The sequence below is a fragment of the Hyperolius riggenbachi genome, chromosome 4, assembly GCF_040937935.1.
Source record: "Hyperolius riggenbachi isolate aHypRig1 chromosome 4, aHypRig1.pri, whole genome shotgun sequence".
NCBI classification, from domain to species: Eukaryota; Metazoa; Chordata; class Amphibia; order Anura; family Hyperoliidae; genus Hyperolius; species Hyperolius riggenbachi.
In genome coordinates this window covers 94,747,857-94,768,081 of record NC_090649.1, presented here as the reverse complement: position 1 = coordinate 94,768,081, position 20,225 = coordinate 94,747,857, and the positions used below count along the sequence as shown (strand labels likewise).

The window sequence follows — 20,225 nt, the reverse complement described above, 5'->3', positions numbered from 1 at the left end:
TGAATACTATGAACAGGCTGTGTCTGTAAACTCACATACTACATGGAGGTGGTAACATCCAATCTAGATGTGTGTATGCACTTGTACAGTACCTCGTCCATTCCCACAGATAGCTAAAGTGTACCTGAACCCAGAACGTCCCCTATGCTCTAAAGGATGCGCAACAACATAATAACCTTTAAAGAAAAACCTTTCTTTATTACAACGAATACAAATCCTACAATAAATCTGCACTGTTTCTACTTCCTGCTTTCATGGAAGCAGATATATTGTTAACATGTTGTGCTTTCAAATGAGCTTATCTGATGTGGCAGTCAGGTGACACAGGAGAGAGATCAAATTACAACTAATGATTAGACACAAATGAAGGGGGAATTAAACAGGCTAAACTCTCTAAATACATACCGGGTGCGTTTCTCTGTTTTCCTTCTGTCCTGTGCAAGAGTTCAGGTCCAGACTAGATCCCCCTCCCTACAAGCCAAACAGGGCTCAGCACTTTAATATTTACTGAGTGTGGCCTGGATCATACCCAGCTACATTCTCTGTATGCAGTTGGTTCGGGAGACTGAACCAGATAGATGGTTATTTGCATGATTAGCTCCTGTGAGATAAAACACTTCATCTTAACTATTCCACACTATATTTCAAGTTTTATGGGTTGGTTGAGCCATTGTACTCCTCTGTGGTCTTCATTAAATCTTGACTGAAGGTTCCCCCATCCCTCCCTCCACCACCCAATGCCCATCTGCAGTGCTGCACACTAATCTGCATACACGCCTTGGAAAAGTATCTTTAAATCTACAGCTCACAGATATGATGTAACTGTTATCATAGGCATAAATATGCCATAGCGGGGCTTGCACTGAGCATGGAGAGACACAAGGGAAGCTCAGACTGCCAGGCAGCAGCACCGTATGCACTGCTGGGGAAAGTAAGCATAAATAATAGTAAGCACATAAAGAGAGGTTTCCCTGAAGTGCACATGGGAAAAATAGTAATGTATTGTAACTGAATTATTGCTCAGGAGGAAATATGACTCACTTAGCATATTTATTAAGTAACATTTTCCTTTAAATAAGAGTATAACTTAAGTTATATCATAAATTGCAATCCATTTTTAATGCTCTTGTCTCTTTGTCGAGCAACGTTTGTTAAAAACCATCTTGATGTATCCTTTGTGACTTGTGCTTGAAGAATACCTAAAAGAGCTTGCTCTGTGTGCAGGGTGGGGCAAGATTCTCCAGCAAGAGAGGTGGAGATTGCAATTAACCACCTGCCCCCCCCCCCCCCCCATATTGTGCAGGTGTAGGTAGCAGACATGGACCCAGCATCCGTTTTCTTTCATTTTTACCCGAACTCCACAACAAATGTTTGCCGTCTTAAAACGGAAGGTATTTGCGATTGCTTGGATTGGAGTGGGGAGACATCATTTGTTCACTTCAAATCTGAATAATCGCAAATACCTTCTGTTTTAAGGCACACTTCTGTTTTCCATTGCATTCTAGTAAGAGGGCTTCTTAGTCCTTTTTAGTCCCTTACACCCTCCTAGGAGTTCTGGCTCACATGAGATTGCGGGGCAAACTCAGGATTAGAACTGTGCACCTTTTATGTGTGAACACACGCATGGAAAACTGATGCAAAACTGACAGGACTGGACCGGAAATGTGCAGATCTATGTGTGAACCAAGCCATAAAAAACACATACAAAACTGATGTCAACTGTCAAAGACTTGATGGGACAGGACACCTCTTCTGTGTGAACCAAGCCTAAATGTGTATTACTGTAGTAATGAAGTACTGGAACAGCAGCTGGATCCAGAAACCATGTACTGTACGTTCAGCAAAGCTCACCATTTACATTTACCCATAGAGAAAGGAAAAATGCATGTGACAGTTTTGGGGTGTAGCCTTTGAATGGTGGGGTGGGATCATAGCACAGTTATCCGCTGATAGTCAAATAGCACAAAACGGTAAATGATCTGTTACTCGCTAGAATATAATTGTGGAGTTGTATCAATTCCAGTCCAAAAGGAGTGCTCGGCTGCCAGCTGTTCCACATGGCTGTCTGCATGCTTTATCCAGGCAGTGGGAGGATTATTGGATGTAGTATTGATCTGGCTAGTTAGAGTAATCGGTCTGTTCATCGTCCCGCTAGGACTAGCGTATGGAAGGTTGCCAGTGTTTGGCTGTCTGTTGCACACGCTCAGGATGAATTGGGGAAGAGAATCTTTGGCAACTCGCAGTTTTGTCTGTGTCGCTGCTTTCACTCTTCAGAACATGACTGGATTGTTCTGATTAAAGCTGGTTTAAGAACCAAACACAACTTTTTTTTTCCTGGTCTCAAATAGCTATAGGAGCTGCCATGCCCCCCCCCCCCTCCCCTTCTCTCCAGGGGTTGTGTGAAGATAGAAGGGCTGTGGAGTCAAGGAGTCGGAATCGGAGCAATTTTGGGTACCTGGAGTCTGAGCTTTCATAAGCTGAGGAGTCTGATGATTTTTGTACCAAATCCACAGCTTTGCAACCACAGCAACTATGTATTAGACCAGTGGTTCTCAACCTGGGATCCGCGTACCCCTGGGGGTACATCAGTACCTGTCTGGGGGTCCCCCAGGGGCCGCGGACAAAATGGCGGAGAACCGCTGCAAATCTCCCCCGTAGCACCGCTGTATCGCAGTTTACAATTTAATAATAATTGAAATCTCCCCCGTAGCGCCGCTATGCCCCATTCACAGGCGCTCGTGCGGGAGATGTGTAGTAGCCTACATCTCTGATTGGCCCAAATGCTGTCTGTCACAGCAGCGCATGCACCCGCCTGGACCACCATCGCTGTAAATCTGAGCCGCTGCTGTGACAGAAAGCATTTGGGCCAATCGGAGACGTAGGCTACTACACACCTCCCGCACGAGCGCCTGTGAATGGGGCATAGCGGCGCTACGGGGGAGATTTCAATTATTATTAAATTGTAAACTTCGATGCAGGGGGGCAAGCAAGTGTGATTGAGTGTACATTTTGTTCAGGATACATTTCACATTGTCCCCCTGTCAGCATTGTGGGCTAGTTTATCAGAAAGTTTTACAGATGCAGGAGATGCAGCTATTCGTAAACTTCTACCTTTTGTGACAACATCTATGTGTGAATGTGAGTTTGCAAAATACTGTGACACAAAAGTTTAAAAAGAGGAACAGACTTGATGCCTCTGCAGATATACGCTGTCAGCTGTCACCTCTGATACCAGATTTTACCAAAATTGCTACAAATATGCAACAACCGATTTTTGCATTAACTTTTTTAAAATTAAAGTGTACCTCCAGACTAAAAATCGACTCAGCAGCACTGAAAGGGCCTGGTGTTTCTTTAACAGTTTCACAGCATCAGAACTTTATTTCTCTTATACAAGCCTCATTTTTAGATGCACAGAAGAAAACTGCCCGGGCATTTTTCCCCTGATGCTGTGCAAAGCATGATGGGATTTCTGATGTTGTTGCTCTCACTTTGCTGTTTTGGTGCAAAAAATGTTTTCTTACATTTTGAATTTGACATTTGAAGCCTAGCGTGTGCAGCTGGGTGGGGTTATCAGGACACAGGACAGTTGGAACTGTGTTTCCTGCTCCGTCACCTCCTTTAACCACTTAAGGACCGCCCCCAGCCGATGGGCGGCGGCAAAGTCCGGGCCCAAACGACCGCAATACGCCCATCGGCGGGGGCGGCTGCGGGAGTGGCTATGCGGCGATCGCGTCATTTGTGACGCGATCAGCCGCCGGGGACTGGCTCCGCCCACCGCTCGCTGTAACCCGCCGGCCGTTCGGAAGCGCAGGCGGGTTACTAGCTGCCCGATCGCCGCACGGAAAGTGTATAATAGGCTTTGTAATGTATACAAAGCCTATTATACTGGCTGCCTCCTGCCTTGGTGGTCCCAGTGTCCGAGGGACCACCAGGGCAGGCTGCAGCCACCCTAGTCTGCACCCAAGCACACTGTCAACGCTATTGAAACCAAATGTCGCAAAATGACCTGTGAAATCCTAAAGGTACTCATTGGACTTTGGGCCCCTTAGCGCAGTTAGGGTGCAAAAAAGTGCCACACATGTGGTATCGCCGTACTCAGGAGAAGTGGTATAATGTGTTTTGGGGTGTATTTTTCCACATACCCATGCTGAGTGGGAGAAATATCTCTATAAATAGACAATTGTGTGTAAAAAAAAATAAAAAATTGTCATTTACGGAGATATTTCTCCCACCCAGCATGGGTATGTGTAAAAATACACCCCAAAACACATTATACTACTTCTCCTGAGTACGGCAATACCACGTGTGGCACTTTTTTGAAGCCAAACTGCGCTAAGGGGCCCAAAGTCCAATGAGCATCTTTAGGCTTTACAGGGGTGCTTACAATTAGGCACCCCCCAAAATGCCAGGACAGTGAACACACCCCACAAATGACCCCATTTTGGAAAGTAGACACTTCAAGGTATTCAGAGAGGAGCATAGTGAGTCCGTGGCAGATTTCATTTTTTTTTGTCGCAAGTTAGAAGAAATGGAAACTTTTTTTTTTTTTCTTTTTTGTCAGAAAGTGTCATTTTCCGCTAACTTGTGACAAAAAATAAAATCTTCTATGAACGCACCATGCCTCTCACTGAATACTTTGGGATGTCTTCTTTCCAAAATGGGGCCCTTTTGGGGGTATTTGTACTATCCTGGAATTTTAGCCCCTCATGAAACCTGACAGGTGCGCAGAAAAGTCAGAGATGCTTGAAAATGGGAAAATTCACTTTTGGCACCATAGTTTGTAAACGCTATAACTTTTACCCAATCCAATAAATATACACTGAATGTTTTTTTTTTTATCAAAGACATGTAGCAGAATAACTTTCGCGCTCAAATGTATAGGAAATTTTACTTTATTTGAAAAATGTCAGCACAGAAAGTTAAAAAAAATCATTTTTTTGCCAAAATTCATGTCTTTTTTGCTGAATATAATAAAAAGTAAAAATTGCAGGAGCAATCAAATAGCACCAAAAGAAAGCTGTATTAGTGACAAGAAAAGGAGGTAAAATTCATTTAGGTGGTAGGTTGTATGAGCGAGCAATAAACCGTGAAAGCTGCAGTGGTCTGAATGGAGAAAAAGGCTCTGGTCCTTAAGGGGCGAAAAGACTGTGGTCCTCAAGTGGTTAAACCAAAAAGATGGCTGCCCTCATGAATCACAAACATTTGCCTGTTCTTTTAAAACAGGGTGGGTAAGAGATTATATTACCTATCTAATCTAATTAACAAAACTAATGTAACTTAATGACAGTATGTTTGTTTAGGCTGAAGTTCCCCTTTAAGTATGGACACAGTCCCTGCCTATCTCCTTTGTTAACCATGGACTACCTGTATTTTGCTAGTGTTTGGCTCCACCCACATCATGTCATGACCACACCCACTTTTTTCACCGCGGCCACCTTATTCAGTAGGGGGTACATTTGTTTAGGGGTGACCCGCAAAAGGGAACAGGTGCTGAAAAGGTTGAGAACCACTGTATTAGACTGAAGAGTCGGAGTTGAGGAGTTGAAATCAGAGCCATTTTGGGTACCTGGATTTGGAGTCAGATGATTTTTGTATCGACTCCGCAGCCCTGGAAGATGGCATCTGTGACTTATCTAAAGTCTTTGAAGCACGGTGTAGTATGTCCTGTTAGCCACATTATTGGCATGCATTTTTAATGTGTTATTGCGGTGCCCTGCGTGCTAAAAATGGTGCTTGGTTCACTTTAAAGAGACTCTGTAACAACAAAAACCTCCCCTGGGGGGTACTCACCTCGGGTGGGGGAAGCGTCCGGATCCTAATGAGGCTTCCCACGCCGTTCTCTGTCCCACGGGGGTCTCGCCGCAGCCCTCCGAACAGCCGGCGACTGTGCCGACTGTCAGTTCAATATTTACCTTTGCTGGCTCCAGCGGGGGCGCTGTGGCGACTTTCGGCACGGAAATAGACGGAAATACCCGATCTCCGTCGGGTCCGCTCTACTGCGCAGGCGCCGGAAACTTGTAGAGCAGACCCGACGGCGATCGGGTATTTCCGCCTACTTCGCCGCCGAGAGGCATCAGAGCGCCTGCGCAGGAGCCAGGAAGGTAAATATTGCGTCACAGCTGTACGGAGGGCTACAGCGAGACCCCCGAGGGACATGGGACGGCGTGGGAAGCCTCATTAGGATCCTGAGGCTTCCCCCACCCGAGGTGAGTACCCTCCAGGGGCCGTTTTGTCGTTACAGTTCCTCTTTAAACACAGTCTCCTACTTACAAACTACTCAAGTTACAACATTTCAGAGATACAAAGTTGTCTTATTTTAGAAATTACATACTATTTTTTTTATTACATATTTTTGTTGGTAAGTGTTACAGGTTTATATAAACTGTTAAAACTTGTTAAAGGCACATTCAAAACAACCAGAAAACATAGTTTATACTATATGCTTAAATCAAAAGTTATCCAGAATTAAATCATTTAATCACATTTCACCATGTTTAACACAGGACTCGACATACAAGCAATCCACTGGAACATAATCCGTTTGTATGTAGGGGACTGCCTGTATTTTCTAGAAACTTGGTAATGTGACCGCTCTTCTCTCCTATCTGGCACTGTGGAGAGAAAGCAGTGTTCTCCTATTTGGCACTGTGGAGAGAGAGCAGTGTTCTCCTATCTGGCACTGTGGAGAGAGAGCATTGTTCTCCTATCTGGCACTGTGGGGAGAGAGCAATGTTCTCCTATCTGGCACTGTGGAGAGAGAGCAGTGTTCTCTACTGTGGAGAGAGAGCAGTGTTCTCCTATCTGGCACTGTGGAGAGAGAGCAGTGTTCTCTACTGTGGAGAGAGAGCAGTGTTCTCCTATCTGGCACTGTGGAGAGAGAGCAGTGTTCTCTACTGTGGAGAGAGAGCAATGTTCTCTTATCTGGCACTGTGGAGAGAGAGCAGTGTTTTTCTATATGGCACTGTGGAGAGAGAGAGAGCAGTGTTCTCCTATCTGGAGCTATGAAGAGAGAGCAGTGTTCTCCTATCTGGCACTGTGGAGAGAAAGCAATGTTGTCCAATCTGGAGCTACGGAGATAGAGCAGTGTTCTCTTATCTGGAGCTATGGAGAGAGAGAGCAGTGTTCTCCTATCTGGAGGTATGGAGAGAGAGCAGTGTTCTCCTATTTGGCACTGTGGAGAGAGAGCAGTGTTCTCCTATCTGGAGCTATGGAGAGAGAGCAATGTTCTCCTATCTGGCACTGTGGAGAGAGAGCAGTGTTCTCATATCTGGAGCTATGGAGAGAGAGCAATGTTCTCCTATCTTGCACTGTGGAGAGAGAGCAGTGTTCTCTACTGTGGGGAGAGAGCAATGTTCTCCTATCTGGCCTTGTGGAGAGAGAGCAGTGTTTTCCTATCTGGAGAGAGCAGTGCTCTCCCATCTGGCCTCGGGGAGAGAGAGCAGTGTTCTCCTATCTGGCACTGTGGCGAGAGAGCAGTGTTCTATCTGGCCTATGGCGAGAGAGCAGTGTTCTCTTATCTGGCACTGGAGAGAGAGCAGTGTTCTATCTGGCACTGGAGAGAGAGCTGTGTTCTATCTGGCACTGGAGAGAGAGCTGTGTTCTATCTGGCACTGTGGAGAGAAAACAGTGTTCTCCTATCTGGCACTGGAGAGAGAGAGCAGTGTTCTCCTATCTGGCACTGTGTAGAGACTAGAGCAGTGCGCTCCTATCTGGCACTGTATGTGTTTAGTGTATAACACATCCCTTCATACTGAGGTACATGTTTGCATGTGGAGCAGTATAGTGCTGCAAGGAAGGGGTATGTGTGTTTTCCTTTTGCATTCATGAGGTATTGATTTTCTGGGTAGCCAGTGGAGTGTGGTGACCTATGTGGGAGGATGCCATTTCAGATTGCACGCCTGTGATTGATGTCCATGGGGCATATATAATTTCTAAGGATAGCGCATTCTTTGTGGGGTATTTTTTTTTTTTTATTCCACCAATTACAGAATTGCACTTTTGGGTGGTCTCCACTCCTCAGTCCCTCTGCCATTCGTACTGAGAATTTATCCCCTGGCTTTCTGGACAAAGTTTGCATAAGTCAGCACGAGTGGGTTGACATGTGTCCGCTTTATGTGCAGATGTAGAGAAGCGAGCCCGGTTTCTGTAGCTGTGTCTTGGTTTGCTTTTAGCAGTGATAATTACCTCTGATGCAGCCGCAGGGCAGAGTTCTATATGTAGCACTGCAGAGATCTGAGTCTTGTGGGACTTAATTAAAGCATACAGATGTTAATGAGGTTCAGAACACTGAGTAAGCTTCTGGAAAAATCATTTTTCTTGTCAGTTTAGACTGTGTCTTTGTGGTGTGCCTCATGCAGAGTGTAATATTACAAAGGTCAAACAGAAGTGAACTAGAACATTACAGAAACTTATTTTGTCTGATGTAGAAACGTCTATTCCCGATTTATGCAAATTGGTAATTAAATGATCAGTCTCTATTTCCCATAGCAACGTATTAACAAAGATTACATGACCACTCCATCAAAAAAATATAAGCAGTTAAAATCTGATAGAACCTACGGGTTTTGAACTAGTCAATCTCTGCATGGAAGATTCTCAGGATTTTCTTTGTTTTAAAAAGTATTTCCTGAACGTCCATTTAACTGCTAAAATAGTAAGATACCAGCCAACCTCCATAGTCGCTTGCACACTATTTTGTCAGTTAGACTTAGCAACTGCCATTCAGGAAAGGATTTTGAAAACAAAGAAAACTCTGAGAATCCCCCATGAGAAGATGGACTAGTTCAAACCCTTTGGGTTGTGACAGATTTAAACTGCTTAATTTTTTCGCTTAAAGGGAACCAGAGACGAAGCACCCTCATGTATTTTACCATATATATCAGTGGGAACATTAGAGAGAACACCTACCCTGCTCTCTGTTTCATTATTTACTGTTCAGATTGCTTCTTATCGCCCCTGATAAAATCCCAGACTGAGCATTCAGTCTGGCTTTGTTCAGGAATCTTTATAGTTGTCTGTCTTCTGTGCTGTCTTTTCAAGCCCAAGCCTGCCCCCTTGTGGCTCTGCTCAGGAATCATTATAGCTGAGTCATTATAGCAAAGCCAGACTGAATCCAGTATAGATAGCCAGGTGCTGCCCCAAGTATAGTCTTACATAGACCTGTTCCCACGTGGACTTCTCTCCCCGGGCTCTCCTCCTTTCTTCACACTCTACTTGTATCGCCGCCTGGCCGCGTCCTCCCGCTATGGTTACTTCCGGTGGCACCTGACATCATGAGAGGGGCCATCTGGTAACCTTGGTGAAAGGACTCGGGCAGGCGGCGAAAAGACTAGAGGGCTGAGAGTGAAGGAGAACATGGCGAGAGAAGCCCACAGGGCTGTGGAAGTGACTGCGCCCCTTGCCACGGACACAGGCTGCCACTTCTCTCCTGGGAGGGGGCGAGATCCGCCATTTTGTCTGCGGCCTTTGGGCGACCCCCTGACAGGTGCTACCCCCAGGGGTCCGTGGACCACAGGTTGAGAAACACTGCTTTAAACAATACCAGTTGCCTGTCAGTCTTGATTATCCTTCTGGCATCAGTAGTGTCTGAGCCACACACCTGAAACAAGCATGCAGCTAAACTTGTCAGAGACACCTGATCTGCATGCTTGTTCAGGGTCTATGGCTATGAGTATTACAGACAATGGATCAGAAGGGCAGCCAGGCAACTGGTATTGTTTGACATTAAGCAGGTCAGCCTCCATATCCCCCCTCACTTCATGTTCCCTTTAAGCAACCTTGAAAACCGCAGAGAGTGCACCTCCTCAGCACTTTCACACACCATCCATGTGCTTACACTTATATTTATAGACGAAACGAATAGTTATTTTTGAGCAGCTGTGAAAACCCGTGGAGGTGCTGATGTTGCCCTTTCACTCACTCTTTGAAAAATTCCACAGATTTTGGCAGTTTCTAAGATAATCATGTACACCGGAGGCGCGTCTGTGACACATTGACACACGCAGCTTTCTGTCACATGTCCCCAGACAGCGTACATTTGAATACGGCGCTGGTAGACTTGGGCGCAGGATCCAGCTGTTAAATGGCTGGTCCTGCTTCTGCACAAGTCCGGGGCGTTTTAATTACTATTCCCCGCCCATGCCGACATGGATAGTGGGGGAATGAAATAATTCGGCTTCCAGCGATTGCTGGAGGCCGAATTATTGTGTTTTTTAAGCAACTTCGGCTCCGTCTTCTGACGGAGCCGACCTTCCTCACTGAGCGCCGCTATAGACTGATTCCCATTACAGTCTATGGCGGCGCTGGCTGCGCCCAAAGCTAGCAGCGCTGAAAATCACTGCTTCGCCCCAGACAGTCGCCTAGTAGGTTACACATGGCTGTAAATTCCCTCTAGGATGCTGTGTGTAGGAGTGTCTCAGGAGGCGTGTCTTGCTCTCTGTTGTATCCTTATATCATCATGTACTTTCTGTAATTAGAAACACAGTCCCATAGTTCCCAACTTCCCTTTTTGGGAGCCCTGACCCTCTGTCCCTCTTTCTTCCGTATATGTCCCTCTTTCAGGACTTATGTAAGGATCTGTATAAATATGTGTATTTTTATACTGAAAAATGTGTTTAATTGACTAAAAAATGTACTCCCATCATTTAAATTGTTAAATGTCTTATTTTCAAATGTTAATATGAAGGAAAATGAACCAGGATAGAAAGTACCAGTGCGGTTTGAATGATAAAACATACTATTTTTTTGGGACTATTAGACTTACTTTTTCTCCCCCAAAAGTGGGGGAAAAAAGTCCTTGTGTCTTATAGTCCAAATGCAGGGAGTTCCTTCCTTGTGACCACCTGCCAATATGAACCTCCAACCCGCCGCAATGTCAGGGACTCCCTGTACTCTGCCCATGCAGAGGAGGACACAAAGGGGCATAGAGGAGGACAGAGGCGGACACAAGGGGGACGCAAAGGGGCCTAGAGGAGGACACAAAGGGGCATAGAGGAGGACAGAGGCGGACACAAGGGGGACACAAAGGGGCCTAGAGGAGGACACAAAGGGGCATAGAGGAGGACAGAGGCGGACACAAGGGAGACACAAAGGGGCCTAGAGGAGGACACAAAGGGGCATAGAGGAGGACAGAGGCAGACACAAGGGAGACACAAAGGGGCATAGAGGAGGACAGAGGCGGACACAAGGGGGACACAAAGGGGCCTAGAGGAGGACAGAGGCGGACACAAGGGAGACACAAAGGGGCCTAGAGGAGGACACAAAGGGGCATAGAGGAGGACAGAGGCGGACACAAGGGAGCCACAAAGGGGCATAGAGGACAGAGGCGAACACAAGGGGGACACAAAGGGGCCTAGAGGAGGACACAAAGGGGCATAGAGGAGGACAGAGGCGGACACAAGGGAGACACAAAGGGGCCTAGAGGAGGACACAAAGGGGCATAGAGGAGGACAGAGGCAGACACAAGGGAGACACAAAGGGGCATAGAGGAGGACAGAGGCGGACACAAGGGAGACACAAAGGGGCCTAGAGGAGGACACAAGGGAGACACAGGGGCCTAGAGGAGGACACAAAGGGGCATAGAGGAGGACAGAGGCGGACACAAGGGGGACACAAAGGGGCCTAGAGGAGGACACAAGGGGGACTCAAAGGGGCCTAGAGGAGGACACAAGGGGGACGCAAAGGGGCCTAGAGGAGGACACAAGGGAGACACAAAGGGGCCTAGAGGAAGACACAAGGGAGACACAAAGGGGCCTAGAGGAAGACACAAGGGAGACACAAAGGGGCCTAGAGGAGGACACAAGGGAGACACAAAGGGGCCTAGAGGAGGACACAATGGAGACACAAAGTAGTATAGAGGAGGACAGAGGCGGACACATTGAGGACACAAGGGGGACAGAGGAGAACACAGGGAGACACAAGAGGTACAAGGGGGCATCAGATACAAAGGGGGCATAATCCACAAGATGCCCCTTCACCATGGATGCACCAGGTTTAGAATATATTTTTTCCCCTGGGTTCTGTCCTCTAAACCTAGGTGCATCTTATTTATGGTCAGGAGCATCTTCTAGTCCGAAAAATACGGTATATTTCTTATGAAATCATTATGGTATGCTTTACTAGTGGTGTGTCGTGGGCGTGATTAGGGGTGTGGCTTAAGTGTCCCGTTTTCTCATCTCAAAAAGTTGGGAGGTGTGGAATCATGGGTTTATCTGCATTAATGCCTGATTATTTAGAAAGGTGAGTTGACTGATCTTGTTCTCATTTGGTGGAATGATTTTGTGGTGCTAAGGCTCTTAATAATCTTCAGAGCCAGTATTTTTAAACCAGCATTTATAATAATATACAAGTATTGGCAGAGGGTGGATAAGGAGGGCCGAGGGTGTGTTTTAGAAGCACAGGTTTCTAACAGAGATCACCATTCATAGCAGTTAGAGCCTTATATTTTAATGTTCATAAAGAGGAGGATATGCTAGAATACTAAAATGTGACTACCGTAAGTGCAATAATGCTAGTATATAAGTATGCTACCAATTTAAAGACAAAGAACAATTATATTGCGCTTTTATGTGGTTGTATGCAGGAAAAGCCTGTTTTTGCATCTTTTTCACATTCTGTACAGGAATCACATGTGATTCATATAGAATGATTTCCAGTGGTGCCACACAAGAATGAGATTAATGGGCCCATTGCGAGAAATTGCATGCGAAAATTCACATAAAATGTGAACATTTTAGAAAATTTGCATGTGATTTTCCATGCGTGAAAACGTAACCCTTTAGTGGAAACATAGCCTCAAGGTTACGGAGAGACAGAACATATACTGTAGATGTAAAAAAAAAAAAAAAAAGGCTTCCTTAAAGGGACGCCGAGCACCTCTCATGAGCATGCCTTTAAGACTCCGACCAGTACTGCAAAGTACTTAAAGATGCATACCTTTCTGTAACTTGTGCTCTCCTCTCATTTGATGCCTGAATCGCCATTCTACACCAAATAGTTTTCGTTCGATTTCAATTTAAATATCGAGGCTGCCATCTTGGCTATGTTATAACTTCTGGGTCACCGCAGAAGTGCATCACTAAATGAAGCAGGAAGAGGAAATGACACGCATGGCCATTGCAAGAGGCTCCTCCAGAGGGGTCATAGCACAACTTTGTTGGAAGTCGTCTATCTTAAAGGCATGCCTATGAGAGGTGCTCGGACTCCCTTTAAAAGACAACTAAAGTGAGAAGAATATAGAAGCTGTCATATTTATTTCCTTTAGAACACTACCAGTTGCCTGGCAGCCCTGCTAATCTATTTGGCTGCAGTAGTGTCTGAATGACACCCTAAACAAGTATGCAGCTAATCTTGTCAGATCTGACAATAATGTCAGAAACACCCGATCTGCATATGCTTGTTCAGTGGATATAGCTAATTGTATTCGAGGCAGAGGATCAGCAGGATAGCCAGGCAACTGGTATTGCTTAAGAGGAAAAAAATATGTCCATATCCCTCTCACTTCAGTTGTCCTTTGACCTCCTTAGATGTAACCCCAAGTCAGGCTTGGGCCGGAATCCGTAGCTCAGAGCAGTAACCCTGAGCTGGGTCCATGCAAGGTGTGTAATTTGCAGGTCTGCCCCTGATCTAAATAGTGGTATGATTTTTAGGGTCTAAAAGCTTGTGAAAAAATTGCACCACTTTTAGACAATAAAATCTGGAAGGGGGACATCCCCTGGATGTTTATTTTTAAACATGCATTTGATGTGTTTTGTCTTTTCTTTCAGATCAAGCAAGTCCAGGATGAAGAAAGGAAGCAACTGAGCCAACTGCGAGACATCTTAAAAGCTGCACTGCAAGTGGAACAGAAGGAGGTAAGAATAGGAAGGAGTGGCCACACACAGCCGAGCAATTCACAGAAGGGGATATTTGCTGTGTAATTGTGAAACTCTGTACACATGGAGGCATTTCTGTCCCCAGCAGGGATCAGTGCTCCATCCCTTGAGCGTCAGCGCAGTGCTGATGCTGTACAGATGTCGCTAGCCTCTAGGCTACTAGCAGGTTTTTTGTTATGCGGGGGGGGGGGGGGGGGGGAGCAGAGCAATGCAGCGGTTTCCCATGAAGGACTGGGTAGAACAATGGGATCAGGCATGCTAGATCTTTAGCAGATGTTGTGGGGCTGTTGCACGCGCGTTGGATTTATGCTAGATACATAGTCTTAATCAGCCACCTTGTGTGAGTACAATCCAGTGTGTGTATGTAGTGTTATTGGTAGATGTTGTGCTAGAACACTTGCACTAGAGATTTTGTATAGAGTAAACAGAGGTGCCGAAAGGATTAAACAAACTAAAATGTTTAAAAATTGCTTGGAAGGCAGTGGTGGACTTTCCCCCTATAAGCAGACACAAAACTGGCCATTTCAAAATGACATATTTATTGATATACTCCCCACAAAATGTTGCAACGCGTTTCGCAGGTATAACCCGCTTCATCAGGCAATAAACAGGGGTATAAACCGTATATGGTCAAAGTAGCACAAAGGCGCCTGGTTGGGACAGGAGCAAGACAGGTCAGGGAGCCGGGCGGGAGTGTGTGCGCGGGCATGGCGATGGCAGCCCTAGAGCACTGATTCTCTGCATAGGCAGTCGCTTTTTGCCCGCCACGTCTGCGTTTCATCTAGTGTGCGTTCAAGGCTTAACTCTCTGTATTTCCTAATTAACTTGTTGTGTCTGTTCAGAGTTTTCAGCAAAGGTACCATGGACTTTTTATTATTCAGTATCTTTCTTATTTTAAAAAGTTTGTTCTCATAAAAGGTGTGACTTAATATAAAGCTAAACTCGAAAAATTAGAATGTCATGCAAAAGACCACTTATTTTAGTGATTTAAACTTAAAAGGTGAAACTTCTATATGAAATAGACTCATTACATGCAAAGCGAGATATTTCAAGCCATTATTTGATATCATTTTGATGATTATGGCTTACAGCTTATGAGAACCCCAAAATCATAATCTAAGACCATTAGACTATAGTGAAAATGTTCAATATTCTAGGCTCAAAGTGTCATAGCCCATTTCCACTATCGCGAATTCGCATGCATTTGCCGCATGCGAATTCGCATAGCAAATACAAGTGGATGGGACTGTTTCCACTTGTCAGGATTCCTTTGCGTTTTTCTGTGCAGAAAAAATCTGCATGGCAGAGCCATCAGAATTCGCATACCGCTATGCGAATCGCATACAATGTATTTAATAGGGTATTCGCATGCTGTATTGGTATGCGAATTTTCATGCGAATTCGCATAAGATTTCGCATGGAATCAATGGAAAAGCGCACAGGCCCTGCCATGGTTAAATTCGCATACATCGTCATCCATGCGAAATTGTATGAGAATTTGCATGAAAATTTGCATATAACCGCATGCGAAATTCGCATCCGCATGCGAATTTTTACCGCTGCGATTCCCACCGCACAAGTGGAAACGGGCCCTCAGACTAATCAGCTAATTAATTCAAAACCGTAGCAAAGGGTTCCTATTTCATATATTAGTTTCACCTTTTAGGTTGAATCCCTGAAATAAGTGGACTTTTGCTCGGTATTTAAATGTTTCGAGTTTCACGTAAAATGAAGGTTTTCCTTGACTGAATTTTTTGAAAGACTCTGTGAGAAACACTTGCAGCTGGCCGGAATGATTTTAGAACACAGGATTGCTGGAAAGTTGCTGAATAGAAATGACTGCGGCGTGTAAAGGCTGATGGTTAGCCTGCCCTGTGTTCTGGGGTTTGTGGTTTATGGTCAACCTTTATGTAATAATCATAAAACCTAAGAATAAGCTGTAATTTGTTTTATAAATGTATGCTTTTTCTTCCATGTCATTTTCTCATTTTTACAGGCTGTTTCTTGATCTTCATTATAGACTTTTGTTACTGTTATTTTATTTTGTAATTGTTAAAATAGTCCGGAACTGGATAGTGGTGAATAAACTTATAATTGTGTTTTATCGGTGGTGCTGTGACATATGTCACAGCACCATAGTATCATTCCAAGCTCAATGTCCACAAGTCTGCACATGTTGTAGCCCTACTGCTCTCTGTGTGCAGTACAGCATATTAGGAACCATAAGCGGCAAGTGAAAGGGGCATTTCTAAGGACGGGCAGAGTGGAAGGGGAACTGCCACTTCTTTCCTGCCCATAATCGACATACTGCTCAGTCGAGTATTACGGCCAAACAGAGTGGGGACCACAGGGTGCGCTAGTGGGTAAGAATGGTGCTGTGACACAACAGAGAAAACAAAATGTCCTCCTCTGTCTCATTAGATTGACCTCAATCTTAAGGCTCATGCACACCTACCAATAATCTGTCCAACTATCTGCCAAACTTGTCTGTAAAGTTGTTTACACACGCAGTATTGTAACAAACGACGGGTCCGTCAGACCCCCCCCCCCCCCCCCCCGGCTGCGTGGTCATTCTGCCGACAGTAGTGGCGGATCAGTCAAAAACAGTCTTGTCGGTCTGCCGTAAGCATGTATTCACGTACTACTGTTGGCAGAATGACCGCGCAGTGGGAGGGTCTGACAGACCCGTCGTTTGTTAAAATAATGTGTGTGTATGCACCTTTTAGCCCCATTCACACGCTCAACAGCGGTCTTTTATGCAGCACAATTGTCAAACAGCTTTTGTTGGGAAACAAGTTGAAACAAGTAAAAAAAAAGTATTTTGCTATTGTTCAAACAGCTGATAAGACTGATAAGAAATCAATCCAACTGTTGGAAGACACTTTTTTTAGCTGTTTCAACTTGTTTCACAACAAAGTTTGTATGGGGCTTTAGGGCCCATTTCCACTGCCCACCGCGCGCGGCTGCAAGATGTGCGGTGGAACTTCCGGGTCTGTGGGAACGCAGACGAATCCCAGAAGCCATGCCATGCACGGCTCCCGTGCGAAAACTGTGGGCAATGCCGGCCGAATCGCTAGGGCAAGCGATTCGGCCGGCGGCGCCATTACTTCCTATGGCAGAGTTTTCCCAGGCGATTTGCCTGCGGGGAAACTCTGCGGATTCGGCCCGGTTTCCGCACTAGTGGAAACGGGCCCTAACAGACAAGTTTGGTAGATAGTTGGACAGATAGTTGGTAGGTGTGTGTGAACCTTTATATCTACTGTACTAAGAGAATGCTTGTTTAAAAAAAAAAAAGCCTGAAATCGTTACTAAAATTACTTTCAATATCTCCTGGAGTTTAATATGCACAGGAAGTTGACTGCCAGCAGATGTAGACAGTATAACTATATGGACAATAAGGGGCTGGGAGACAGGTTTCCTATATAGCTTGAGGTGTTATGCTGGGTACACCCTATGAGATTTTCTGGCCGATTTACTGTCAGATCGATTATTTCCAACATGTCCGATTTGCTTTCCGAATTGATTTCCGAGCATTTTTCCAATCGATTTCTATTAGCGTGCACGGAAATCTATCGGAAAATGATCGTAAATCGATGGCTGACATGTTGGAAATAAATCTGACAGTAAATCGGCCAGAAAATCTCAGTGTGTACCCAGCATTAAAGCAGACCTGAGCTCAGAACTTCCTCACTGCTCTAAAAGATAAGTAGCAACATAATACCCTTTAACTATTTGACATTCCTGGACGTGAAACTCACGTCCAGGAAGCCATGTGCTCTCCTGCGCGTTCCCGCGGCCGATCACGCGCGTGCACGCGCGCTCCCGGCCCGCGGTTTGTTAGCCAGCGAATCAGTGAATCGGGCAACGGTGCCCAATCACTGATTCCTCTCCCCCGCAGAAAAAGTGACAGCTTCTCTCGGAAGCCTAGCTTTTTCTGCTTCCTTTTTCCCCTACGTCGCTCTAAGCGTACGTGTTACGCTTAGAGTGACGTCACTGTAAACAAACTCATGGCTGCCATCTTGTGGCCAAAAAGTAAACTACAGCTAAATGTTAAATAAAAATAAAAATACACATATTTACTAAAAAAAAATACAATTTAAATCCCACCCTCCCAAAAATACCCACATAAAATGTTTAATTGAAAAAAAACAAAAAAATTTACAATTAAAAAAAAATATTAAAAAAACACAAATATTTACCTAAGGGTCTAAACTTTTTAAATATCTATGTAAAGATGAAATATTTCAATTTTTTTTTTATTATAAGCTTGTAAATAGTGATGAATGCAAAACGGAAAAAATGCACTTTTATTTCCAAATAAAATATTGTCGCCATACATTATGATAGGGACATAATTTAAATGGTGTAATAACCAGGACAAATGGGCATATACAATACGTGAGTTTTAATTATGGAGGCATGTTTTATTTTAAAACTATAATTGCCGAAAAGTGAGAAATAATGATTTTTTTTTGCCGTTTTTTTCTTATTCTTCCTTTTAAAATGCATTTACAGTAAAGTGGCTCTTAGCAAAATGTACCCCCCAAAGAAAGCCTAATTGGTGGCGGAAAAAACAAGATATAGATCAGTTCATTGTGATAAGTAGTAATAAAGTTATAGGTTAATGAATGGGAGGTGAACATTGCTCTGATGCATAAAGTGAAAAACGACTGAATGCGAACTGGTTAAAGAGTAACTGTCTGGCATAAAATCAAAAATCAATTATTGATTATTATCTGGTAAACAAGTAATAAGGATGCTAACCAGGCAATCCAAAAGTTAAAATCACTATTACTTTTCTTGTTGATCAATTATCATTCCCCAGTTTACATGACTCTTATTTGGTACTCAGAAAATGTGGTACACAAAAGAGAAGTTGCAGGGCATGCTGGGCTGTCTTTTTTGCTTCCCTACTTCCCCCTCAGACTTAACTAATGCAGCCTGATTGGCTGAAGCCTCTTTCCCTCCTGTTTTCCTCTCCCGCACCTCTGTGCCTCTCTGATTGGCCAAAATTTTTTAGGCTGAAACAATGCACTTTCTATAGTGAAGGGCGGGCATATCAGGCAGAGGAGACTAAGGGCGGATATTACATCACGACTGGCTTCAAAATAGCCACAGTAAATATGTAAACTGTCTAGAATAGGATTCTCTACTTTTCCTATATAAAATTCACAGGAATCATAAGGTGGACAATGCAATACATATGTTATGTAAGTAGAGCAAGTATTTATTTACTTATATATTTGTTTTTTTTTTCCTGAGATAGTATGGCTGACAGCTCCTCTTTAAAGAAAAACATTTGTTACAGCTGATACAAATCCTACTATAAATCTGCAGTGTGTCTACTACCTGCTTTCATGGAAACAGACATATTGTTAACATCCTGTGTTTACCAATTTGCTGCTCTGCCGTGGCAGAGAAGAGATCAAATTACCAACTGTGATTAGTCACAGATGAGGGGATATTAGACAGGTTAAACTCTCTAAATATATACGGTGCATTTCTCTATTTTTCTCCTTCTGTCCTGTACAAGAGTTCAGGTCCGCTTTTAAGTCCCAACCTGATACTTGGGACTGATCTTGCAACGAGGTTCATAGAAAGCAAACTGTCAAACCCTTGGTCATGACATCACACTGTGGGAGGGGTCTCACCACAATATCAGCCACACAGACCCCCTGATCTATCTGAGAAAAGGTAAAGATTTCTCGTTGGGAAGGGGGAGTCAGCTATTGATTGGTGTGAAGTTCAAACCTTGGTTAAAGTTCCTCTTAAATAAGGATAAGAAGCCCAGTAATTGCACTTGTACTCTGAAAAGCTAATGTACAATCTTCAGTAACATTTTACATGATTGATAGAATATACAGATCCCATGCTGTTGTCATTGACTCCTGATACTTCATAGCCTTGTGCCTGATGCTAGGCTGTGACACTGTATTCTGTTATGTCCTGTTTTCTGCTGAGTGCTGCTGCTGATTTCCTGGTAACTAACTAACCTGTTACTCATGAATGTGTTTTTTCCCCTTTCTTCTGAATGCTTTAACCTTTTGTGACCGAAGTCTAGAAGAGTAAGTGTCTTAATACCATTCATTCCATTCCTTGCATGTGTGGCCTGTATCTGTGTGCTTATCTGCATATTTCCCAGCCTATTAACCTGAAGTACCCTGTGTGTGATGGGAATAAGAGTCCGGGCTCTTTCACATGGGGAGCGTACACCAGTGTATCCCCCACCTTGCGTACACCAGTGTATCCCCCGCCTTGCGTACACCAGTGTATCCCCCACCTTGCGTACACCAGTGTATCCCCCGCCTTGCGTACACCAGTGTATCCCCCGCCTTGCGTACACCAGTGTAT

General features: G+C 44.4%; 1 protein-coding gene across 4 annotated transcripts in view; it reads left to right on the top strand.

Annotated features, from left to right (window-relative positions):
• Positions 1–20,225, top strand: part of ASAP2 (ArfGAP with SH3 domain, ankyrin repeat and PH domain 2) — a 297,947-nt gene that overhangs the window by 205,516 nt on the left and 72,206 nt on the right. For all 4 annotated transcript variants that reach the window (XM_068280327.1, XM_068280325.1, XM_068280326.1 and 1 more), the window contains exon 9: positions 13,767–13,853. In XM_068280327.1, coding sequence (XP_068136428.1) covers positions 13,767–13,853 — 87 coding nt within the window. The remainder of the gene's footprint in view (positions 1–13,766; positions 13,854–20,225) is intronic.